We start from the raw sequence: 26,679 nt of genomic DNA on the forward strand, positions 1-26,679 counted from the left end.
AGCACTTCCTCCATGACACCCTGTAACGATTATCCATCCAGGATGGAACAGCATGCAGTACATTTTAACAGAGATCAATAAGGTACATTATTGTATCTCAGTTTTTTTTCTTGGGGGATTTATTCAGTTGGCTGCATATTTTGGCCACTTCAAAAGTAGAAAGACTTTTGGCTCCAAATATCCTTTATATCTGATATACTCTGAAAACCATTCATTTTAAAAGGCTGTGTAAGCTGTTGGCTAGACTTGCACCATGTGTCAATGAGATGCTCTAGTGACTAGTCTTATAGATTTTCCCAAGGGACTAAAATTTTGGAACAAATACTCCCCCCCATTCAAGAACATTTACTAAAGCATGTTGGAATACATTGGGATGGCCAAACTTGCTTAACATGAGCCACACATGCGCTGCCTCCGACGCATTCTCAGCATCACCTGGCAGGACAAAGTTCCACACAACACAGTCCTGGAACGTGCTGGAATCCCTAGCATGTATGCACTGCTGAAACAGAGATGCCTGCATTGGCTCGGTCATGTCGTGAGAATGGATGATGGCCGGATCCCAAAGGATCTCCTCTATGGAGAACTCGTGCAAGGAAAGCGCCCTACAGATAGACCACAGCTGCGATACAAGGACATCTGCAAGAGGGATCTGAAGGCCTTAGGAGTGGACCTCAAAAAGTGGGAAACCCTGGCCTCTGGGCGGCCCGCTTGGAGGCAGGCTGTGCAGCATGGCCTTTCCCAGTTTGAAGAGACACTTGCCAACAGTCTGAGGCTAAGAGGCAAAGAAGGAAGGCCCATAGCCAGGGAGACAGACCAGGGACAGACTGCACTTGCTCCCAGTGTGGAAGGGATTGTCACTCCCAAATTGGCCTTTTCAGCCACACTAGATGCTGTTCCAGTTCCAGAACCACCTTTCAGAGCGCGATATCATAGTCTTTCGAGACTGAAGGTTGCCAACTACTACAAGATAAACATTAGGTTTTTAAGAGCTGCAAGAGACATGTTTGAAAACCGCAATTATTTAAGAAGCATTTAAATTCTTAAATATATTTATTCGCCATGAATATTAAACTTCAATCTTTTAATCCAGTGAACTCTGTTTATACTCAGTAAAATATTATAAAGCTTGAGAATTTTTAATTTACCTTTTATATTGTGATGCAAAAAAGAGCTCAGCCAAGACATTTCCAGGAGCTGTACATGAGCTGCTCAAAGAGCTGCATGTGGCTAGCAAGTCACAATTTGGCCACCTCTGGAGTATATCCAGAAGAACTTGTTTGCATTTGCTACATTCTGAGCAAACCCATCTGCACTTGAGCAACCAAAGCATTTGTTCAAACATCAATGTACCACTTCAGAGAGTGAAAGATTTGTGGTTGGTAGAAGTGACAAGGATTATTTATGAACATCTGATGCTGCCTTGTACTGCATCAGACCATTGATCAATCTAGGGGTCTACACTGACAAGCAGCAGGGCTCCAGGGTTTGAGATGATGGTCTTTCCCAGACATCCCTGCTTTATAGCTATTAATAAATTTATGGAGATTATATCCGTCTTTCCCCCAAGAAGGTCTGGTAATGAATTTAAGAACTTAATTATGCAATGTATTGAGATTTACTTATGCATTGAGAAGTATTTTCTTTTGTTTCTTTTTCTTGAACCTAGTGTTAATCAGTTCAGCTGGGTGAACCTGACATTCTAATAATGTGGGAGAAAGAGAAAAAATATATCTGTGTACTCTCTTAGACTCTTTTGACTGTTCACCTGAAATGGCAGAAAGGGATGTGTACTCATGAGCGGACTGGTGATCTGTTCTCTTTATATTTATTACAGTGCAAGTCAAACCACTACCACTTACCAAAGATCACACACTGAATCTGACACTTTCTTTGCTTGGAAGGCACAAACCCAAACGGTAACATGATGTTAGTCTAAGAAACATCTGTTCACTTCTTAGGTTTTGCAATTGCATCTACTACTAGGTGCTCTAAATTTAGAGCCAAGAACAATAGTTCAAGAAAGGCACAGCAGCACTCTCACAGAATTTGAGAGTTAATTGGCCTATTTATTGCAGATAATTATGCATATTACTATAATTGAAGGAGCTTCCTTTTCATTGCTGCTGTGCAGTTTGCCAACCCTTAAGGCCGATTATAAAGACTGTTCTTGTAGAAACATGGATAGATGCACGGAGAAGCCTGTGTGAAATAATTATGTGCATGCTTAGGATTTCTGAAGTTGTCCCAGAGGACTCCTCTGGAGACCAAGAACAGCATGTTTTTTATGTAGCTTTTTCAAAACACTTGATGACTGGTACAGATCTACCTGCTTTGAGAAGCAGAACAGTATGCAAGTTCAAAGTGAGTATCTCCTACCTGCGTAGAGGAACATTTAAGTATTGGTTCTTTTAAACTTAGTGGTCAGAATCCACTAAGTAATCAGAGAACCAACACTTAAAAAGAGCACAATCGTCCCTATTCATCCCAGCATAGCATCTTCTCTGGTGGCTGTTTGCTGGTGTGCATTTTTGTTTTAAATGACATGTCCCTTTGGGACACTGAACCAATTTCCCCCCCATTTATTCTGCTGTGAAACCACTTTGTGAGCTTTTAAAAAAAGTGGTATCTAAATATTCTTAAAAATAAAAATAAAACTGAATAGTCCAGCCAGATTCCCATTCAGGCATGAAGGGGTTTGGGTGAACTTGGGACAGTTATTTTCTTGCAACCCAGTCTCTCCTGTACAAGCTGCGCAAAGCAAACCTAACTGGTTGCTTGTTCTCACAGAGCAGGCTGCTCCCACTTCCTTTCTAAGCACAGCAAAAATGTCAACCTGCTGAGCAAAAGGTAATCCTTTCAGCTGGATTCAGAACACATACTAAAACTAAATGGCAATAAAACTGGAAAAAGTTTTCTGCAGTTTTCAAGTTCTTCTCATTCAAAGTTTTCTGCAGTTTTCAAGTTCTTCTCATTCAAAGCCCACTCACCTTTAAATGTTTCAGTAATTTCTAATCATGTTTGCTGTTCCACTACAGCCCCAGCTATTTAGTATGTGCCCAAATTATCAAGCACAAGAAACACAGAGAATGGATCTTTATTTTCAAAATACATCTCCCCCCAAAAGGATTTTGTTTAACACTAATGCTCTTTCTAAATCAAAGTTTCCCTGCATTTATAACGTACAAAGATCAAACGGAAATAAAAATACATATGTTCAAAGTATCATGAGGCTGCAACCTTCATTTATAAAACAGTGTCTATCACCCTTTTGATGGTTAATGATATAAAGTTAGGAAAAATATGTTTACAAACCAGAGAAGAAAAAAACCTTTTATGAAGGAGGAGGAGATAAAGGCCACCCAACTTGACCAAACTGGAAAATCTCCAGAGCTGTAAATGCGCTTTTTACACTGGGCTTATTTGTGAAAGAAATGAAAATTCATACATAAAGGACTAGAGGGAGACCACGAGGGAGGATTTGGACAACATGCCCTCTCATTGGCTACAGAAGTGCGATCATTTCTGCACATGCTAGCAGCCACAATTAGCAAGGTTAAGTAAGCAAACACAGCTCTGGGAAACCTGGTTGCTGCCAAACAGCTGCAAGATGGCAATAGGAGAGTCAGTTTGAAAGAGAAAAATGGTACCCCAACTCTTTTCACCACTTCCCTTTCCCCCTCTTCTAGCTGACTTTCCCACAATGCAGGGAATGTATTTGGGGAAAAATGGCTGGAATAGAGTGGTGCAGGGAAAAATGAGGTGTGTTAGCACTCTCTCTCCCCCACTTACCAGTTCTGCTCTGTAAATTGCATACTCCCTTTGCCTTTTTGCAGTTGTTTTGAGGTGACCAGGGCTTCTGGACATGTGTTTCCTACCAAATGTTTGCCCACAATTCACCGAAGCCTCAATTAAATCTAGTACTTCACCTCCTGCGAAGCTCCTGTTTGTTTTAGTAAGGCTTATGTAGAAGGACCTCCTAGTGGATTGTGCTTCAAGTAGCTTCTGCTTAGCATCTGGGCTGGAGATACATTTCAAGACTGTACTCTTCCATTATTAACCATTTTGAACCATCTGAGAGCTCTTGTTTCTTGAAATCTAAACAGTAGTTGCTTGTTATTCACATGCTAAAAGTACCAGAACAGCTACTCAACATTCTTCCAGTGCAGCTGCCCCATGATGCAATTAGAATCCAATCCCTTACCCACAGCAAACCCACCACAGCCACAATAAAAAAATCAGAAAAAGACAAATTGAAAACTTGAAATAACATAGCCAAATCTGCCCAGGAATCCTGTTTGTCATCTGCACTGATTCACACTGATGGGTCACTCTGCCCAACTAAATTTGCAGTTCTCATAACAAAAAAGCTAGCATTCCATTTATCTTTTCTTGTGAATGGTGGTGGTGAGAACACAAAAGCCGGGGAGGTGGACAGAGAATAAGAGTCTTCTCTGATAGGTCACTTGTGATCAACACAGGACTTCTTTCCATAAATTTACCTGGATTCTGTCAGTATCTAAGGTTCTAGACAAAGGAAGACCTTAAAATAGCTGGAATGTGCCTAATGTTTATCATGAGATTACTTTGTTGAGAGCACATGTTCTGAAACATCTGATAGTATAGTGAATAGTAAGCTTTTCAATTAAAAAAAAATGAGAAAGTACATATAAGGTGTTTTCTCCAAACATATGAAACCTGGTTAAAGCCAGTCGAGGGAGTGCATTCAGACTCCAATCAGAACCATCATAGCAGAATGTGTATGAATGAAGTAACTATGTGTCTTTACCTACTGACCTCCTGCTGATTAATTGGGAAGGGTCTGAGTAATTTGCTCTGTACATTTGAGTGCATCATTCACATACCAATGCACAATTATATCAAGGAAATCAGTTCCCAGACAATTGTGGGCATAGGAGAAAAGAGGCCAATGACTGTTTTGAACAAGCAGTCAACCAGTTTTATAAAGGCAGAAGGTCAAACCTTCGACACTCTCTCTCTCTGTAGCACTTCCTCATGAATTCCATATAAGTGTTCCCCATAGACTGGCAAATTGTATACAAGTAAAAACTAAAATCAATTGTACAATAGTATGCAATAGAGAGGCCTTATGTTTCAAAATAAAAAAAATTCTGCATTTAAAAAGTCATTTCATTTGTTGCTGCTCAACTTGAATAATCAAATGCAATTGTCTTTTTGCAATTGCAGTGTTTAGGTCCCACAGAAACTCCAGCAGTAACCCCGTAAGAAGGTTTTCCATTGGCACAAACTGCAAGACTTGCTGTGGAGAGTCTGAGACCAGCAGTGTGCTCATGAGCTTGTTCAGTTGTTGCAGGTATTGGAAAACCGAGTCCGGAAGACCTTGATAGTCAACACACAGCAGAACAGCACTGGTCCTTAATGGCTGAGGTGCTGTGGGGCAGGCAAATGAGATCTGCTGGAAACAGCTATGCAATATGAAGACTATGCCAGCCATGAAACGTGTAAAACAGGAAAGAACAGGCAGAACCAAAGCATCACCCTTCTGAAGCTGAGGAAGTGACTGCAAAAGGCATTCCAGAAGCCGCTGTTGATATTTTGGTTCCCCATCATGGAGTAAAGAACAGCTGAAAGTCAAGAGAGAGGCCGAGTCCAGGAGTTTAACCTCCAAGCCATACTGGCATGGAGCATCACAAAATAAAGGGAAGCCTAAAATCAAGCACTTAGTTTGGCCAACACAACCTTCATTTGGAACCTCTTTCTGACATTCCATAAGTTCAATCAATTTGGACAGTATTGATGATTCTGTAAGAACGCAGCAAGATTGACATTCTTGTTGCATCAGTCTTGTGAGGGAACTACTGCTTGCTTGGCCAAATACGGAGTGCTCAAGAGCATCATTGAGACTCTTCAAGACCTCACCGTCACAGAAGGGAGAACATTTTACTATTGGCAGCCTTCGCCCCTCCAAGATATACCATAAGCAACACTCCAGGTTACAAGATGCCCCTTCCAAAATGCAGCTTTTCCCAATATCACTGAGAGAGTGATCTTCAGCCCATTGGTTAAGACTGCCCTTTGCCAATTTAGCTTCCCATGACAGGGACTCCAGCAACTTTCTTTCATTGTACGTGCAAAAATATTTGTTTCTCTGGCCACACCACTTGGAGTTCATGCTGCAGCCAGCCTGAGGCCTTCTCACTAACCAGTTACTTCTGGCAAGAGGCTTCATCTGGAATTTCTGCAAGAAGAACTCCACAGCACAATTCCGTAAAGTGTTTAGTCTCGCCTGGTCTGCTTCACTCATACACTCAAAGAGTCGGAGGTTCTCAGAAATTGTCTCCGTTTGGTGCTTGTGGAAGAATGAACAGCATTCCTCATGGGCTTTAAGGAAAGATTCTGGAATCAAGTGCTGGGGGAAAAGGGCTTTCGTAACCATACCTGTCCCGAAATTTTGCATCATCTTGGACAGGAGCGAGTGGATAGCCTCTCTGCCAAGATAGCGAAGGCAAACCACATATACTTCAGAGTTTCCAGCTTTGCTAGTGGCTGGTTTAACAACATGGACTTCCTCAAAGGAGCAGTTCAACAGGAACAACAGGTTAACAGAACAGTGTTCAAACAATGTGAACATCTTCAGAACAAAGGAGCCCCCAAGGCCAAGGGTCATTAAAGCTGTGACCATTTCACAATAATGCAAAGAAGAAACAAGTGCTTCTTGTTCACCCGGGTTTCCTTGGCAATCAAAACTCCCATCAGCGGTCACCAGGTGAACAGTGGCCATGTTGCTAATCAAATGTTGCAAGCCAGTGAGATGTTTCAGTGTCATGACATCCCCAGTGTTCTCGGGGCCAAAATACCACCAGGGCAAAGTGTTTGCGATAAGTCTGTCATCCATGATCATCATGAGGGTATCATTTGCTTCGTGATACGGGTTCAAGGTATTTGCAACCCAATTCCAATCACAAGGGATACGGTGGGACTTGAGGTAATGGTTGAGGCTGGCTATGAACGCTCCAGGAGCTTCGCAGAGGTGGATAGAGTTGAGTTCTCCATTTTGAAGAGCATCACTTGGAAGCAGAGGAAAGCTGCACAGTATCTCATGGAATTTGCACCAAGCCTGGGTACACAGTTCAGCATTGACAGTTTTCTTAACCTGAGCAATAATTTTCCCTGCTTTGTTGGTGAAGGATGTGTGCTGATGCCACTCGTCCAATTTCTTATCACTCAGCAGGTTCTTGACTTCATTCATGGAATCCTTCAGGGCAACAAGGGAACTGAACTCTTTGTGATCACTGGTAAAAGTCTGGTTGGGATCTGGCAGCTGCCATTCATTATTTGGTGGTTTGGCATACCAGAATTTCTTTTCAAACAGCTTCTTGGTTTCAGCAATGATTTCAGGGCTGAACTGGTCAAGATTTGTGGTTTGCTCACTGAATGCATTACTTTGTTTGTTCATTCTTGAATGAAGGTAAACCCTGAGGGGGAAAAAAATCAGATTAGAATGATTTATCAAAAGAACCAGTGGATCTCTTCACAAGAGCACTTCATGGTGTGGATAAAACAGATGCAGAGATTGGCTAGCATAACGTTTGATATCTCAGAATGCGAGATGCAAGGGAGGATACCAGGATGCAGATCTCTTGTTGTCTTCTGTGCTCCCTGGGGCATCTGGTGGGCAACTGTGAGATACAGGAAGCTGGATTAGATGGGCTTTTGGCCTGAATCAGCTGGGCTAATTGGCTCTAAAAGGATCAACATTCCCACCCTTTCACTATAAAAATTACTGTAGGTTTACTTCTCTGTCTATGCACATTTACTCAGGAGTAAGCTGAACTGACTGCATTCTGTTTACATATATTTACTCTGCATAATGATACATAGGACAGCACAGTGCATTGTCTTTGAGGTTGAAATTCTAACAGGTTCACCTCTCAGAAGCAATGTTGGGATTCCTGCACATGGCCCTTTTGCACATGTTGTAGGTGGGTATGATCCCATCTCTTATTGGTGAGGAATTCAGGGTTTCCAAGAGAAACAGAGCCACTATTGGTTCTGTTTCTAGTGCACTGTTAATCTAAGGCAGTCGCTTTCAAGCTGTTTAGGACATATTTTATTGGTTTTTTAAAAGAAGTATATTCTTTCTTATATTCATGAAATATTTATACCATCTTTAAAAGTCTCCAAAGCATTTAAACACATTAAAAATAACAGACTTATGTGAACACATACCCAATGCTTTAAATTTTAAAGACATTTTAAGTTAAGTAAAAGGAGCAATATTACTCAGAGCAATGGAAGTGAGAAGAAAAAGCAGTAAACAAAGCAAAGGGAAAGCCTTCTGGAAGAGGTCCACCTCGACCTGCATCTAAAATTCATTAAGAAAAAGCAAACACTTCCCTACAAAGAGTTACAAGGCTTTAGTTCTACTGCAGAGAAAGCTGTGTCTCACACTGCCACCCACTGTGTTTCAGATAGTGGAGGCATGTGAAGGATGTTTTTAAGGCAGCATTTCTCAAAGTGTGCTCCTAGGATCCCTGGGGCTACCTGAGATCCTTTTAGGGGCTCCACAAATCCCTAAATTGGCTGCCATCTGCTTGGTGCTGTGCCACGCCTTGGATGTGCGGGCACTCTGGAGCTCCCCAGGACTCCACGTGTGCACCGGCAAGGCTCTCCGAGACTCCATTTAAGGGGTGTAAAGGACTCTGGAGTCTAAAAGGTTTGAGAACCACTGCTCCAAAGAAGAGATTCTTCACTAAAGGTGCAATCCAATACACACCATTGAGAAAGTCACACTGAATGCAGTGGAACTTCTGAGTAGGCATGCATAGGACTACAATGCAAGAAGATCAGTAATGACAAACAAGCCTCCCTGAAAGACCATTTGTCCATTGGTAGGATCTTGTCCTGCAATATGCAGCCACAGGGAGAACTCTGAGTACATCTGGGGGAGGCTTACTCAACCAGTGGTGCCTGTACCAAGAGTGATAGTTGATGTGGTGTCCGGTGGTATGCACGGGACCCCCAGACCTCCACTGCTTGGCAGTAAGACCAGATATGAAACAAGACAAACAGCAGGAGCAGGCTGGGTGGGCAGAGCTCCAGAGTGCGCTTTTCATGTGCTGAAAAAAGCCTTCCTATCCACCCTGAGTCTTTTACCAGTATTTGTCACATTGCATCTAGCCTCCTAATTTCCAATCTGGAAGTAACTTGTGATGACATCATTGCCAGTTACTTTCTGTGGTACGTCCAATAGGTGGACCATATGAAGTGGTTCAGTGCGGGACAAACATTGAGAAATGCTGGTCTAGGGCATACCATAATGTAGGGGTTTGAGACAGGCGTGCCCTGAGAGGCCTCAGACTTGCTCAGAGGGAGGGGGTTAAGGCTCCCTGGGTCTTGGGCAGGAACTATTGACTGCACAACCCCCTATCCTGTTTCTGTTCCACCTGTCATCACAGGCCTCCAGCCTCTTATGGGGCTTCCTGCCTGAGGGGTTGATAAGGGCACCTGCTGGGCCTTAGGCATTGCTGACCCCACCCCTGGCGTCCACTGACCCAGTATAGGGCCCTGGCTGCTGTCTTCTGGAATCCCTGCCCTGGTAAGTTGGGGTCCCTGGGGAGAAGGGGAACCCCAACACATAAGTTTAAAGCAAACACAAATGTGACCAAATACACTTGACTCACACCCTATGTGAGCTGTGTGTGCAAGATTGAGCATCCCCCCACAACTTCAGAATCCTCTACAGTTCTCAAAGCAGATGCTCAGAGAGGCCTCAGCAGTCACATATTATATTCTATAACAGGAGTAGCCAAACCATGGCTCAGGAGTCACATGTGGCTCTTTGAAAATATAATGTGTGGCTCTGGGAAATAAGAACATAAGAACAGCCCCACTGGATCAGGCCATAGGCCCATCTAGTCCAGCTTCCTGTATCTCACAGCGGCCCACCAAATGCCCCAGGGAGCACACCAGATAACAAGAGACCTCATCCTGGTGCCCTCCCCTACATCTGGCATTCTGACTTAACCCATTCCTAAAATCAGGAGGTTGCGCATACACATCATGGCTTGTACCCCATAATGGATTTTTCCTCCAGAAACTCGTCCAATCCCCTTTTAAAGGCGTCTAGGCTAGATGCCAGCACCACATCCTGTGGCAAGGAGTTCCACAGACCGACCACGCGCTGAGTAAAGAAATATTTTCTTTTGTCTGTCCTAACCCGCCCAACACTCAATTTTAGTGGATGTCCCCTGGTTCTGGTATTATGTGAGAGTGTAAAGAGCATCTCCCTATCCACTCTGTCCATCCCCTGCATAATTTTGTATGTCTCAATCATGTCCCCCCTCAAGCGTCTCTTTTCTAGGCTGAAGAGGCCCAAACGCCATAGCCTTTCCTCATAAGGAAGGTGCCCCAGCCCCATAATCATCTTAGTCGCTCTCTTTTGCACCTTTTCCATTTCCACTATGTCTTTTTTGAGATGCGGCGACCAGAACTGGACACAATACTCCAGGTGTGGCCTGGAGTCAAATATGTTGACTGAGCTCCTTTCTACATCACAGATGCCTCAGGGAGCACCCAAGACAGCAAGAGACCTGCATCCTGGTGCCCTCCCTTGAATCTGCATTCTGACATAACCCATTTCTAAAATCAGGAGGTTGCACATACACATCATGGCTTGTAACCCATGATGGACTTTTCCTCCAGAAATTTGTCGAATCCTCTTTCAAAGGCATCCAGGCCAGATGCGATCATCACTTCTTGTGGCAAGGTGTTCCACAGACTAATTACATGGTGGGTAAAGAAATATTTCCTTTAGTCTGTCCTGACTCTCCTCAATTTTAGTGGACATACCCTGATCTGGTGCTTCATGAGAAGGAAAAGAGCATTCACTCCATCCACCCTCTGCATAGTTTTGTGGGTCTCAATCAGAACTCCCCTCGGGGCCTCTTTTCTGGACAGAAGAGCCTCAACCCCATCCTGTGGCAAAGAGTTCCACACACGAATGAATATAAAGCATACTTCCTTTTGCCTGTCCTAACTCTCTTAAACTGAACTGGAGCGGCTGCCCTGGTTCTGGTGCTGTGAGATTCCTCCAGAAACCTGCCCAATCCCCATTGAAAGAGCGTCCAGGGCAGAGCCAGAGCCACATCCTGTGGCAGGGCGTTCCACAGTCCAGTGAGAGAAGCAGGAGAAGCACCTCAGGGCTGCCACTGGAGGAGAGGCAGGGGGACCAGGGACCAGCTGCCACCCCTCTGGTGACCCTCCTGGACCACCCTTGAAGCCCACTGGAGCCCCTGCAGAGGCAGGTAGTGAAGGAACAGGGAAGAGCCCGCAGCAGCAGCCACTCACCCCCCTCCTGAGCATCCCAGTGATAGTCACTCTGGCTGAACCCAGCTCCAACTGCTGCACATGCGCACTTCCGCTCCTCCGCTCAAGGGCGGAGCTGGGAAGAGCTTTACAACCTGCATGCGCACTCACGCTCTTCGGTTCCCTAGTGGAGGGACGCGCTTTCTTTAAACCAGTCGCGCATGCGCAGGAGTGTCCCCCGTGGGCGCCTGTCTCGCGCTGTTCTCCCCGCCTTGGCGCTCCTCCTCCCCCTGGGTCGCCCTGGAGCCGCGAGGCGCGCGCACTGGCGGGCCGTTGAGGGAGGCGGACGTGACGTCAGTGGGGGCCTGGAGCATTATCCCTAGTGCGGCGCGGAGGACGGAGGGTACGTGGCTGTCCGGGGAGGGGGTTGCGCTGGGGAGACAGGCAGCGGGTGTGGGGGTCAGGCTGCGGTCCCTCTCCACGCTTACCTGGGAGAAAGCACCATTGGCTGTACTGGGACTTACTTCTGAGTAGACCTGCGCAGGGTTGGGCTCTCAGGCTGCCATCCTGTTCCCTGGGAGGAAGCCCCATTGGCTGTACTGGGACTTACTTCTGAGTGGACATGCACAGGTTTCGGCCCTAAGTGTAGAGCCCTTCTGCCCAGTACAGCCCAAGTGTATGTATATATGTGTCTATATGTGCCTGTGTGTATGCATGCATGTATATATATGTGTGTGTGTGTGTATGCATGCATGCATGCATTCATACATAACAACAACAACAACAGGTATTTATATACTGCCTTTCTTGGTCTTTATTCAAGACTTTATTCAAGGCGGTTTACATAGGCAGGCTTTATTTAAATCCCTTATTAAATAGGGACTTCTACAATCCCTATTTAAGAAAGAAAGGTTCTTTCTTTCAAGAACCACTACATTCAGGTGTTTCATTCCGATCTGGCTTCACATTCTGGCCTCCATCCTCCCACGCTCAGAGCAGATGGAATAGCTCGGCTTCAGCTTGTCAGCTGCTTCAAGGTCGGACAGTGCCGGTGGCCTCGAACTGGCGACCTTGTGGATGTTATCTTCAGGCAGACGGAGGCTCTACCCTCTAGAACAGACCTCCTGTCCACGTGTGTGTGTTACACGTACACGTGTGTGTGTGTGTTACAACACTTAATATACATTTATTTGCTATAATACTTTTTATCCTGCCTTTGCCTTGCACTAAAATTTCTGAAGTTATCATGTGTGGCTCTTGCATTATACAGGTTTGTCCACCCTGAAATATCCCAACAGAAATGCAGAAAGAGGGGAGGGAGGGCTGGCAGTAGAGGATAACAATAAAACTACTTGAGGTTAAACGCCTGCCCTGGCATGGCCTGAGGTTGCTTGGTGCAGCAGCCTTGCTGTATTTCAAAGAATCCAACTACAAAAGTCATTGTGCAAAACTCTTTGACAGGCTGCATGCTTTATTTGGGACTTATTTTAATTGGCAGCAGTTCAAAGGCCTGTGCTGCAAAATCAGCAAGGAACCGCTTGGCATCTTTGAAACTGGCCAATATATTATGGCAATAAGTTTCCATGGGGCAGAGCCCACTATGGCTGCAATCCTAGCCACGCTTTCCGGGAAGTAAGCTCCATTGACTATAATGAGACTTACTTCTGAGTAGACAGGCATAGGACTGGGCTCTTTGTCAGGTGCATATAGTGGTTATCTCTGTGAGTAGGTGACTGTACTGTGACTACAGGAGAGGGGGAAGAAGGGTTGATGTGAGAAATCTAGTCTCCACCACCTCTGCCTGACATAAATCACTGCCTCCATTCTTCTATCTGTTGTGCACATGTGTCTGATACATGTGTCTGACCATGTGTCTGGCTTATGAAGCTTATTGAGGATAAGAAAGGGTAGAACCAGCAGATAAATGAAAGAGTATAGCAGGCTGCATTTCTGTTAATACAGTCAACAATAAATTCTGGCCCAGTGCACCCTGACTTGTAAGACTCATCTTCATTAGGGTAGCTGACATTCATTGTAGTCCTAAGCATGTTGTCTCTGAAATAAATCCCATGGAGTTCAGTGGGACATTCCTAATAACTGTGCTTAGGATTGCCCCCACAGTCTCTTCAAGGGATAGCAAAACAATTTACCTTAGGTACTCATGTATAGTACATGAAATTTTTGCCAAGTAATCAAGCTCCAATTATCACTTTGACTTATCCCTGGGTCAGTCAGAGGGCAGAGCCTTTCAACAAAAAGGCAGGCAGGCACCAAGTTTCTCAAGCAGCAGGCAAGCACCTCCTTAGTTGCTATAGTTACTTCCCTGGGACATTCCAGCCAAAGTTAACCTTTTATTCTCCTTCCTTCTGCTGCAGCCTGGTTCTGTTTTGCAAATGCTTGAGGTCTGTTTTTTGAAACACCAGGATGGGACCCTCCTTCCCAGGCTACAATTCAGTGCACTATTACTTAAGAATAACACCCATGGAAAGCAGTGGGTCTACTTCTGAATAAAAAGGGTTGCAAATATCTCATCTCTCTGCTGTGAATTGAATTGCACACTCTCAGTTATGTGTTATGGGTTGTATGTCGTATGTAGAGCTTCTGGCTTAACACACCAGACACCTTAAAGGTGTCTTTGATTCATGTTCCTCCTCATGTCCACCTTAAAGGTGGATTTGATTCATGTATCTCGTGCAGTGGTTCCCAACCTTTTTCACTTGCATATCCCTTGGCAGCCCATTTCCATAAATTGTACCCTTCATATTAGCAAAATATTTGTAATAATACAAGCCCTCATCTCCTCTCTATGAAAACCCAGACTTAATGTAGTCATCACGTATTTTCTCTTTTCATCTGTTTGAAGAACAGAAGACTCTGCCTTTGCACTGTTTTGCACTAGAAGTGTGCTGAGAAATTCTGGGTGATTGATCACTTTCCATATTATGTTTCAGCTTTTTTACTGTGTTGGTTTTCAATCACTGGTTCATACATGAATTGATGACCAAAAACTAGCTATTGGTGGGGCTTTCACAGTCAACTAGCTACCTCCCTTCCTGCCTTGCTGGTTCTTGCAAGGCATTCCTGCCTTGCAAGGCATTCTGGAGCACAGCCTGCCTTTTTCTGCCATTATTCCATTCTTTTTCAAGTACTGCTATAGGTCCTGTTGAGTGTCCCTGGGAGTATATGAATACCAGGTTGGGAACCACTGGTATGTTGTTCACAGTGCACTTACTCTGATAGTGTTTACAAAAGGGTGATGAAGACCAGAATTTAAAAAAGAATAAAAATGTATCTTATGATCTTTTACTATGTTTTTAATAAATTAGAGACTACAGTTCTTAGGTAACAATTAGCGGTAGGTTATTTTTCAGGATCTGGCCTTGGGTAAAATCAGACAAAACAATAGTCAGACACCCATAAGTTTAACCCCCGACTTATCTGGGGGTCATAGAAAATTCCATGGTTGTTGGCTCAAAACCTGCCCTCGACTTATCTGTGGAGTCAACTTATAGGTGGGTTGTTTTAGTCATTTTAGTCAAATGACTAGAAAAATGATTGTTTTAGTCATTTATCAGAAAGGTTCAGTCAGTTGCTCCTGGATAATATCTTACAGCTCCAAGTATTCTGGGCCTTAATATGTTATTCCTTTAGGTCTTCTCTCATTTGTTTCCACAAAAGCTTATCCAGCCATGAACTTGAGTGAATGCTGTGCTTTATTGGGGTGATCAATGTATGTAATTGAGCTTTCAGAGCACTTGAAATGTACTCCAGTCCTAAACATTATTAATACCTGTTCTTTGTTTTTGAAGTAACCCAGTTTGATGGATGTTGGTGACTTTTCCAAGGGCACCTGTCCAATGGCAGCATTAGGAAAAATATTTTGAAGGAGCAACACTGTTGAAGAAGAGTATAGTGCTAAGGAAGCATACACTGTCATACGCACCATATACTGGAGGTGGAGACCAATTTACTACTTCAACTCCTGCAGTCACCCACCAGTGTACATTTGTATATCTCTTGCCTGGGTCTTTGACATTACTTGCAAACCAGGGATACTTATTTCTTCTTTATTTTTACTTTTCCCACTACATCCTAAGAGGGCTATGTCTACAAGTTGTTTTGCTTATCACAAACTTAGATGTGTGTGCACCAGTGTTAGCTTGCAAGAAGCCTGAGAGAAGGAAAAAATGTGTGTCTGTAAATAGTTCATGAGCATGGCATGGAACTTTGACCAATTGCTGTTCTCCATTGCATGTAGCTGAGTTATCTGGGACATGATTCATGCTTTATGGCAGTGCTCACCAAACCACAGCCTGTGGGTCTGATCTGGCACAGCATTGCATCCCTCCCCTGTGTGAGCAGCTCTTACCTTTCCACCACGCTGCTCACACAGAGCGCCACCCGATTGCTGTAACACAATGCTCTAGGCCAGTGTGTTCACCAAACCACAACCCAGGGGCCAGAAAGTTGCTCAGAACTGAAGTCCATGGCTTACATATTCTTGATGCCAATTAAATCCTTCTGTTACAGACAATTGTTGGTTCTGTAATTTAACTTATCTGTGACAAACTGAAATCAAAAGTGTTTTTCTCTTTTTGGTTTGCAGGGCAATACAGAATATTAAATTTACCCAGAGATGAAAAGGAAAGTGGCCAAAAGTGGGAGACTTAGACTTAGTCCTAATGAAGAAGCTCTGCTGTTGAAAGAAGAACATGAAAGGAGGAGGAAGCTAAGGCTGCAACAGGTATGTTTGCATTGCTGTGAACAACTTTTTTTAGTATCTAAAAAAGCCTTTTCTGCACTTTTAGGCGAGATGTCATATCCAAGTTTTTTTACCAAATATTTCAGGCTTGAAAATTTGTGATATGATTTTTTTTCCCATGGTGCAGGGAGAAGATTCTCATTCTGCACATTGCCACCATAGATTTTAATTTTCCCTAGATTTTGTCATACCTAAATCTGTGATTAAGAATGTTTGGGTTCATGTGCCATATTTTTTTATGCCAGCTGTAATGTTAGCACAGTGTTTTGCTGATGTTTGGGGTGAGTTTGTAATTTGGAGAGGGGTTTTGGGATATAGTGTATATTGATTACTCCTCATCCCTCCAATATCTCAAACCCTCTACACCAGTGTTAGATGTATGTTGGCATAGTATTGTGCCTGTGTGCATAAGAACAGCCCCACTGGATTATAGGCCCATCTAGTCCAGCTTCCTGTATCTCACAGTGGCCCACCAAATGCCCCAGGGGACACACCAGATAACAAGAGACCTCATCCTGGTGCCCTCCCTTGCATCTGGCATTCTGACATAACCCAGTTCTAAAATCAGGATGTTGCACATACACATCATGGCTTGTAACCCATGATGGCTTTTTCCTCCAGAAATTTGTCCAATCCCCTTTTAAAGGCATCTAGGCCAGATGCCATCACTACATCCTGTGGCAAGGAGTTCCACAAACAGTGTCCATGGCATGTCCATTGGCAGTACTAAGGGTGTGATGGTAGGACTGTCATTGTGCTGGTGTCGTTGTAGCAGTAGCATTCAAGGGCATTAATTATATCCTATGCTACTCAGACTGGTGTTTCAGAAATGTAGAATTACACCATGAATCAGAATGTGATTTGCAAGCCAAGTTGTTACCTGTACCTTTATCCCTTGCTTCTTTATTGTTGGTTCTCATTCTGCAGGTACAGTCTATTTAGAATTGCAGTATTTAGACTTGTAGTAAACCAAGCACAGGATATATTTGAAAGGGGTTGAGGAGAGAAGAACTGTGAATTCAATTCAAAAAGCAACTAGAAAGCCAGTGGAGGCTTCTGCAGATTCTAAATTATTGACAAATACAATGTTTTTCCTGCAGGTTAGAGAGCAGGAGAGGAACATAGCTTTGCAGATAAGACAAGATATTAAACAACGAAGAGATGAGCAGCTGCGTCAGTTGGCAAAAGAACTGAAGGCAGAGTGGCGAAAAGCACAAGATGAGAAGATTAAAGCCTTGGAAAAGCTTTATCTGTCAAGCTTAAGAACTATAGGAGAAGGCCATAGACAGGCGAAAGAAAATGTAGGTGATGGTCTGTGCGATACTGTCACAATCAAGGCTGTCAGCAGATATTCACTGAACTGAAATTCTAATAACATACTGGCTAATATATATAAATCTGTATATAATATACAACTAGCAGTTGTCAGATCTTACTTTTTCTTTTTGTGGCGTATGAATACTTTGTGGAAAATCAATGTTTCTAGATCTATTTAGCTACAAACATATCATGTCAAAACAAGACATGATTTAATGGTTGGCAGTTGTAAAAATAATAGGAATGCTTAACTGTGCTATAGACTTCAGTTTTGTTTGGTGAGAAGGCTGTACTATTTCATCTGTTGATAAACTGAAGTGTTTTAAATCTGCCAGATCCCGCCTACAGGCCTTAGTTTGGCCAGCGCTGCTATAAAGCATGAGTCATGTCCTACATAAACACAGGTGGAGCTCTGCAAATGTGAACTGTTTATGAATTGAAGAACTTGGCTAACTACAAATGAGTGCCATTTAGATTTGCAGTGCTTGTTAGAACTTTAGGAAGAAAAGAAATGGGATAATGGTGTGGAATATTGCAGTTTGCATAGGTGCAAGTCCTGCTGAGAAAAAAGTAGTATTCTTCTATGCAAAATAATCTTTCATGTAATTGACGTTTTGATCACTTTCAACATCCACATAAGTAACAGGGCAGTCCTATGGAAGACATCATTACTTCTATTTGAAAGTGTCCTATTGTATTCAGAGGAACTTAGAAGATTGCAGTCCAATTGAATCCAGAATTTGGAGAAGGATAAATTGCATATTTAAAATACGATCACCTTGAGTAAATTCCAAACATTTCAAAATAATTTACAAATAGTGTGGACAGATTGCAGTTTATCTGTCCCAGGCTCTGTAATTGTTCAGCAGCAGTGGCGCTAGCTTGATTTTGTTCATCACTGTTAGAATGAATGTGTTGTAAGGTCCAGATTTTATTACACAAAACTGACTTCCAGTTGTGCATCTAAGTCTCTATCCCCTTTGGGTTCCAAAGTGTCACAGGATATGCTGAATATTGGAAGAGATTCTGGCCTATCCCCTCAAGAACTATATAACTTATTCTGTGAAGCTGGTGATTCTTCTTTACTAGCAATAGCATAGGGCAGGTATTGTTGGAAAGCCCTCTTTTGTGCCACTGTGAGCACTGAGTAGGCTTGATATTTGGTGCTAGTGAAATGTGCCTAGAATTGGGATCAGGGGCTCTTAAATAGTTTTCAGTAAGAAGCTGGGAAAATGGCAGGTTTAGGTTTTGGACTGCAATATCTGCATGAAAGGGTGTTGCTGAACATAAAAACAACTTTATGCATTGATTATTCTTACTCTTGGAAGTAATTTGATTCTGTGTCACATACTTCACATAGATTGCATTGTATTTCAAAGGAACCTGATTTGGAGGCTCTGGCAAAGCAAGCTGTGGAAAGGAAACAAAGAGCAGAAAAGAGGCACAAGGCAGCCCTAAAGGAACAGAGAAACGAAAAAGAGAAGTTGCAAAGGGAGCAAACATGGTAACAATTGTAACCTGTACATAACATTCAGCCTGTAAAGGTCCCTTCCATGTTTCATGAATGCTGGGAATATTGTTTTTGGAAAAACAGGAGTGTTTTGATAGCTTGGAAACTTTTACAAGGAAATGTTTGCAATTTATTGAGTATATCCTGTAAACTTATAGTGCAGTCCAAAGCATGTTTGCCTGGAAGTGAGGTCCACCACTGTGTGTGTTTGGGATTCTCCCAGAGAGTGTATGGAATTGCTGAATGTCATTGGTTTAGACAACTGTTAGGTAGGTGTTGTTTAACTTCTGTTTCATAAACAGAGGACTGAAGTTAACAGTCAGTTGGCCCAAACTGGTTTAATTTGTCAGTTGTTGTCAGCCAAAACAGTTTAAATTGGTCTCTGTCATTCAGATTAAGCCAATTTCATTGGGTCATGAATTGGTCTGCAGATGAACTGTCAGTAGGATTGCTTTTGGGTAGTTCTCCAACCCAGTTCAGTAACCACTGATATATAAAATGAGTTGAGGAACACCTAGCTTCTTCTACACATACATTCATTTTTTATAAATTCATCTTATCTGTTGTATTGGATGTCTAGACTTCAAAAACTGTTTCCTGGCATGTCTTGGGGAACAAAAGCAGTAAGAGTGAGCCACACTGAATAAATTTAGATGCCCAAATGCACTGTGTATTTGGTCATGGATGCACCTGAACCCATGTACTTCCCTCACCCTGTGCCTCTTATTTCCTTGGCTCAGTGCTGAGCTAGGGCATCAATATTGTGGTTTATTTAAACCAGGGGTGTACAAACTTTTTGGCAGGAGGGCCACATCATCTCTCTGACACTGTCAGGGGGGAAAAAAGAACCAATTTACATTTTTAAAAAAAATTGAATAAATTTACATAAATTTACATAAATGAATATATTAGAGATGGCACTTATATGAATGAAAGAAGATCTTGCAGTAGCACAAGGGCTATAAAAGGCCTTGCACAAAGCAAGACCAGCCTTTCCTTTGCTGCCACTGCTGCATCACAGATGTGAAACAGCAAGCAGTGGAGGGAGCCCTTGTCCCACAGCTCATGCGAGAGGTCAAACAGTTGTCCTCATGCTGAGAGCAGTTGCATCAGTCCAGTGTGGGCTCCAGCACATCTGTGGAGGGCCAGAGGCTCATTGGAGACTGGGGGTCTCCCTGTGGGCCAGATTGGGAGTCCCCGAGGGCTGCATGTGGAGCCCGGGCCAGGGTTTGGACACCTCTGATTTAAACCATAGCTCTGCAGCACCAAGGTTCAACTCTGTTTTCAAATGCTGGTTTAATTGTGGTTTTTAGACCACAGTGAAAGCACAGCTGCAGTTAAAGATGAGATGCAGAGGTATGATAGCTCAACCAAGGAAATAAGGAGGAGAAGAGAGCACATGTGTTCTGGTCAATTTGATGACCAGCTAAACCAGCCATTTTCAACCACTGTGCTGTGGCACATTGGTGTGCCGTGGGTGATCCACAGGAGTGCCACAGGAATTTGGGAGAAGGTCATTTATTAGTAGGGCCAGTGGGGAATGTGAGCCCCCATTGGCAGCATGGTGTGCCTTGTCAGTTGTCAAAAACCTGATGGTGTGCCTTGATAATTTTATTGCCTTGTCAGTGTGCCGTGAGGTGGAAAAGGTTGAAAATAAATATCTTAAACAACTCCAAATAACTTGCACAATATTTGTGGAGAAGGACTGGTAAAGTTGTGTTTTGCTCTTGGGTTAGACATCCTGAAAAAAGGGGGTACTTTTAGATGCACAACTTTATACAGCTTGATAAAGTTTTATTCTCTTTGAAATTCAGTAAATTGGTGACCTAAAACAAATATTGATTACATTGGCTGTTTGTTTGATGTACCCTTCTTCCAAGTCCAGCTAAAATGTCTTATTTCTTGCTGTGCCTTTTTGTTCTAAATAAGGAGAGTGAATGCACGGAAGCATGCCTTGGACATAGAAAAAGAAAGAGCTGCCAAAATTGCTAGCCTGCCGCCTCCTCCACCCGAACCTTTTGAAGTGAGTATTTTTGTTAAATACTTTAAAATAAGATTTTAAAAATATTTTTGGAAGTGTTTTGTAAAGGACTAGAAATGTATGACATCATGTGCTGAATGATAATTCTGGTGTAGCTGCTTCACTTGCATAGGTTCTTTGCTTTCTTCTCTTTTATTTTCCCTCCCATTGTTTTGGTTTATTTTTAATTCCTCTGTTTTACTCTTTACCTGCCTGATCTCAGTTTCACTCAGAAGGGAGCTGGTTTCCCTGGCTCCCAGATAACTCACCTTCCACGACTGTCAGTTTTAAATGAACCCCCACCCTTGGGGTTTGGGGGCTCTCCATACTGGGAGGAAAGTTTCCCAAAGCCAGAGTTTATTCTGTCAGGAAGCTACAAACTATTGAACCAGCAGGGGGGTAGAACCAAGTGTAAGCCCTGGGCCCCCATCTTCCCTTAAAGTCTGTGCTGTAAATAGGTCATCCCTTATGCAAAGTGGTTCATGCAGCTTGATGGTTTTTTGTTTTGTTTTTGTTGTTGAGAAGACTGTAGTTGCTAGGGGGAGTATGAGCAGTGAGATGGAAAGTCCATGGTTCAATCTTGCATCTATGTGTCTACCATAAACACGGTTTAGGTATGCTTAGGGCCCAATTCTAAGCTGGGGCAGTGCCGATGGCCGGTGTGCTGTCCCGGCAATGGCTGTCACAAATATGCTGTTGGTAAGGCTGCTGTGTCAGTGGAGATGCCCAGCACAGTTGGCCAGTGGAAAGGCTTTTTAGGGTGGGGGGGAAGACTGAACTGGGCGGAGGGCAGGAGGGCCGAAGGCAAGATCAGACCCAGGAAGGGGACAGGGACAGTGGACAAGTCTGCTGCCTAATCCAATGAACCTTCCCAACTGCTCTACCCAACATGGGCCTCCTTGGTTCTGCATTTACTCAAATGGGGCTTACTTCTTAGTAGACCTATATGGGCTAGGAGTCTGTGTCAGCTTAACCCAGGATCCTCACCTTTCTCTTTTTCCTCCCCCTTCCAAAAAAAAAAAAAAACCACTCTTGATGGCTTTGTCTCCAAAAATTGATTAAAAATAAAAAATCCCCATCCCTTTTTCCTCCTGCCTCCTTTTGGGTGGGGGGTACTCTGTTGGCTGCGATTGTAAGACAAAAGGCACAATCCTAGCTAGGTCTACTCAGAAGTAACTCCTATTGTGTTCAATGGGACTTACTCCCAGGAAAGTGGGGTTAGGATTCCAGCCAAACAGTCTCTAGGTCTCAGTTTGCATCAGTTTGCAATTAGCAGATACACGCAAAACAAAGTCTTACCCTCCCCCAGCAAATTCAACACTCTCCCCCGCTTTCCAAAACCCTCCAGGTGTGCTGCTAACAAACTCAGGGCACAATCCTAACCAGTTCTGCTCAGAAGTAAGTCCTATTTTGTTCAGTGGGGCTTACTCTCAGGTAAGTGTGGTTAGGATTGCAGCCTCAGAATGCTGGCAGCCTTGTTTCTGGTGTATAATTATAATACCTTCATCCCCATTTTTGGGCTAACTGAGGTGAGGTGTTGTAATGGGGAGCTGTAGCCAATGGCTACAAGAATCAGGGGAGCCGTGAGCTGGAAAAGTTCGAGAACCACTACACTATAGTGTTATTAAATATTAGTTATGTAGGTCTAAGCTTGCTTGATTGCTTTCATAAAAGTAGTTGGAAACAAATACTTTCATGCATTTGTTTTATGCATTGTATTGTACTCTGCTTGAACTTATGAAAAAGTGGGTTCAAATGTCTTAAATAAAAAAATAAAATTCCATGTGTTCAAATAATATTACTCTGACATACAGTGCCAATGTGGAATTTCTATTAGAACTCTGTCAGATGATTGGCTTTGCTACATCTCTATCAACCTTGGTGATTAAATTTAATGTATTTTTGCCAGGAGTGCTATTGTATAATTTCAGATTCTCAGTGGGAGCCTTGTGGCATTCTGCCTCTGGCTGGGTTTTGCATAGCACTAAAACAGGGGTGTCCAGACTTGCTTAATGTAAGATCCACATATGATAAACTTCAGATGTTTGAGAGCCGCAGTGTTTAAGAAGCAGATAAATGCTTAAATACATTTACTCATCATGAATATCAAATTTACATTTTAATCCAGTGGGCTCTCAGTTTATACCTGGTAAATAATTATAATGCTTGAAAATTTCTTATTTACCTTTTTTATTAATTGTGATTCAAAAAAGACCTCCGCCAACATATTTCCGCAAGCCACAAATTTATCAAAGAGCTGAGCGTGGCTCACAGTCTGCGGTTTGATAACCCCTGCACTATATTATATTTTCTTATTCTGTTTGGAATTGGATGAACAAAGCTTTTGTGACAACAATTTATCTTTTATACTTCTTAGATTATTGAGTTGAAGAATGTTCCTACAGTGAAAGCCTATGAAGATGACCATTTTTCTCAAACTCGCCATCATCTTTTTGATCCATATGTGGATAAAGAAATGGATGTAGAGCAGGTGATTGATCTAAAATATGCTTGCAGCATATTCTGTGAAATAGGAACAGTCATAGTCCAGAAGAGCATGATCTTACTGGGCTTCCAGTTAGAAAATTCATGATGTTCTTTGATTTTGATTTAATAGAATTCATGATGTTGTGTGATTTTGTGTAAAATCAGAGAACATCATGAATTCCATGAAAGCATAACCTTTGCCTTTCTGTAGTTAATGTTGGGAACCTACCTTTACTTCTGGCTTCTGACCAATATATTCTTCTTGTGGGTGTAAAGAATTCACTGATGTAATTCTTGATTTCAATGCAAAGTATTAATTGCTGTAAAATAGATTATGAGAATCCAGATTTCTCTAACTGTAAACTTTTGAAGACCCAGGCTATTGATAATGGTATAACCCCGCTTAAATAACCTTCAGTTACAATTCATGTGGGCTTGTCATGGGCAGACATGTAAGAACATAAGAACAGCCCCTTGGATCAGGCCATAGACCCATCTAGACCAGCTTCCTGTATCTCACAGTGGTGCACCAAATGCCTCAGGGAGCACACCAGATAACAGGAGACCTGCATCCTGGTGCCTGGTGCAAGACTCAGAATGCCTGAATTGCACGAGAGACACAACTTCTGGTTTTGTCAGGAAACCGGAAATCGTGTCTCCCGTGCAGTTTGGGCATTCTGAACCTCGCACAATGAGGCGAGGGGAGCCCGTCTTCCCATCTTCGGAGGCTTCATATAGCATCAAGTCTTGCTTGATGACAGGGTGCCGGTCCACATCCCTGTTGCTAATATGCACAAAACACGCACAATTGTATTTTGTGTGTCTGAGAGGGAATTTAATACTCGTTGCTCCTTGAAGAAGCATGTTCCTCACCTTAGTATTTCTTTCACTTCAAGAAGAGAGATCCTTATAGATTCTCATTTTACTTGGGCCTATAGCGGGAATATCCGACATTAGGTGTGAACCTTCATCTGTTACTTCAGAAGTTCTGTGGCAATTCCACAACATTTCACACAATTTTTGAGTGTTACCCTTAGAAGAGCAAACAGTGGGTACTGCTGCATTCCATAGCATTAGATTATACTTGCCAGAGCATTAAAAAAAACAAAACTTGTTTTTTAAACTTACTGGGTGGCATATGAACTAGCATTTCTGGAAGCTCCCTGTTGCTAGCACAAGTTTCCTCCATGAATGGAAGGAGCATTCTTTCTGTGGAACACACCTCCTGCTCATGAAGGAAGCTTCTGTGTGCACTGGGAGCTCCTGATAGTGAAAGTCCTAGTCAGGATGCCACCCAACGTTGTGGTTGAATTCAGGTAACAATAATTTGGGTATAATGGTTGCAGCTGTTGGTCCTTCAGGCTGTATGGATTTGTTACCTCTCACCTACGGATTCACCTATTTTTGTTGGCTGTGCTTTGAAGCACCATAGAGTTAGTTTTGCTAACCTGTTACTGGTTGACTGCCAGCCAGATGCTCGGTTACTTGCTGAAGAGGAAGTCAAACGGCAGGAAAAACTACAAAATGAAGAAGAAAGAGATAGGAGAGAACAGCTGGAAAAAGCTAATCTAAGAGGAAAGCACGCCTTGAAGATGGTTCGTCTGGCACGGGTAAGCAAAGTAGAAACTTTGTGTCCCAACTTCAGATGAGAAGCAATGTGAAATGAGAAGTACTAGCAAATTGGGGAACCATGTTGTATTAATTCAAAATCAAAGCTTCTAACTTCTCTAGAGAAGATTCTGGAATAATGAATTGTTTCAAGTTCATGTCCTCAATGTCTTCATTATGCTTATTCCTTAGTTTATTCTCGGTGTGCAACATTCATTCTACTGTGAAAGATGAAATATAGTAGAAAATCTGTAAAGCTACGCTGCAGTAGTTCAGGCTTATGAATTCGTAAAGTTTGGCATTTGGAGCCATAAGATTGATGACATAGTGTGGGTAGCATTCCATCTAGCTCTTTTACTCTTGAAAACTCATTACACTCTTCCACTCCTGGAACAAGCACCCTATGGTAGAAGCTGCACCAACATTTTAATATATGGGTGAAGCAGTTGATGTTAACCTTGTGGTATGGCATGCAAGTATTTCAGAGCAGAATTGTAAATGCACTGAAGTTCATGAAAATGAATTTTTTTGTTTAAGTGATCTGTTTTTGGAACATGCATCTTCTTGTCCACACATGTTTAGAAATAATGTGAAGTGCATCTTGTTGAAAATATTGGGATACCTCAAGGACTGCCTTCCCCCGTATATTCCTGCACATCCCCTGCGGTCATCAGAGAGGACCCTTCTTTGGGTACCTCTGCCATCTGAAGCTAGGAGGATGGCAGTGAGGTGTAGGACCTTCTCGGTTGTGACACCATGCCTCTGGAATCAGCTGCCAGAAGATCTGTAGGCAGCCTCTTCAATATATGGTTTCTGGTGGAGTTTGAAGACCCATCTGTTTTGCCTGGCTTTGGGGAGGGAGGGAGGGAGGGGAGGGAAAACTCTTTAGGGACCCCTTGTATGCTTTTATGCTGCTGATATTTTAATCTGCTCTTTTATTATCTTCGAAATTATTTTAATGGTTCTTCTGGTTTTATTTTAATAATTGATTCTAATGTTTTTTCTTTGTGTTGTAAACTGCTTTGGGTTTTTTGAAAAGCTGTATAGAAATCTAATAAATAAATAAATAAAATCATTTTACAGTAAGTCTGTAAAAATGAAGAATTCTTGTAACCAGAAAAGCAGGCAAATGTGTAAGACACCTAAAAAAAATTATAATAGACTCTGTTGCTTTATTAATGATGTCTCTGTAGGATTGACTTCCTATTGATTGCAAGTATCTATATTTTGACTCTATTTGGAATTGTCATAGTTGTGTAAGAGACAGGTTCAAAGTTTGTTCTCTCAGCTCTGTATATTGTTTAAATACTTTTCGGTTGCCTGCATTTGAGATTCCTTGACTAATGTGGCAAACACCTTTGAAAACTGAGATATCAAGGGAGAATAGTGTGGGCTTGTCTTTCTAGATAACTTAATGTTATTTCATCGTACCTCATATTATGCAGAAAGGAAACCATTAATATTTCAACTTAAGTAGCAATTAAGAATGCATGCCTTCTGGTATTATACAGGAAAATAATCAGAACTGAAACTGACATTTCGTAATAGAGGACGATCCCATTTTGAAAAGAACTGCAGGTTTCTTTAAAACTGCATATTTAGAAGAGCTCAGTTGTACTTAATGAAATTAATAACTTGTATTACTCTACTTTGCAAGCATTTTTAATATAAAATCTTCAACTTTGA

The 26,679-nt window shown here is 42.6% G+C and overlaps 2 protein-coding genes across 2 annotated transcripts in view; one reads left to right on the forward strand and one right to left on the reverse strand.

Moving 5' to 3' along the window:
- Window positions 1-3,125: 3,125 nt before the first annotated feature.
- CMTR2 (cap methyltransferase 2) lies at window positions 3,126-11,379 on the reverse strand. Its single transcript, XM_066620981.1, has 2 exons — window positions 11,332-11,379; window positions 3,126-7,457 (listed from the first exon to the last, which is right to left on the reverse strand). Exon 2 carries the CDS (start codon window positions 7,436-7,438, stop codon window positions 5,147-5,149), a length of 2,292 nt encoding a protein of 763 aa, XP_066477078.1. The 5' UTR covers window positions 7,439-7,457; window positions 11,332-11,379; the 3' UTR covers window positions 3,126-5,146.
- A 238-nt stretch (window positions 11,380-11,617) lies between these two features.
- CEP295 (centrosomal protein 295) overlaps window positions 11,618-26,679 on the forward strand; it is a 50,429-nt gene continuing 35,367 nt past the window's right edge. The window contains exons 1-7 of the mRNA XM_066622393.1: window positions 11,618-11,692; window positions 15,896-16,033; window positions 17,152-17,352; window positions 18,748-18,872; window positions 20,808-20,901; window positions 23,276-23,389; window positions 24,855-24,995. Coding sequence (XP_066478490.1) covers window positions 15,926-16,033; window positions 17,152-17,352; window positions 18,748-18,872; window positions 20,808-20,901; window positions 23,276-23,389; window positions 24,855-24,995 — 783 coding nt within the window. The 5' untranslated portion in view covers window positions 11,618-11,692; window positions 15,896-15,925. The remainder of the gene's footprint in view (window positions 11,693-15,895; window positions 16,034-17,151; window positions 17,353-18,747; window positions 18,873-20,807; window positions 20,902-23,275; window positions 23,390-24,854; window positions 24,996-26,679) is intronic.

The sequence above is a fragment of the Tiliqua scincoides genome, chromosome 3, assembly GCF_035046505.1.
Source record: "Tiliqua scincoides isolate rTilSci1 chromosome 3, rTilSci1.hap2, whole genome shotgun sequence".
In the NCBI taxonomy this organism is placed as follows: Eukaryota; Metazoa; Chordata; class Lepidosauria; order Squamata; family Scincidae; genus Tiliqua; species Tiliqua scincoides.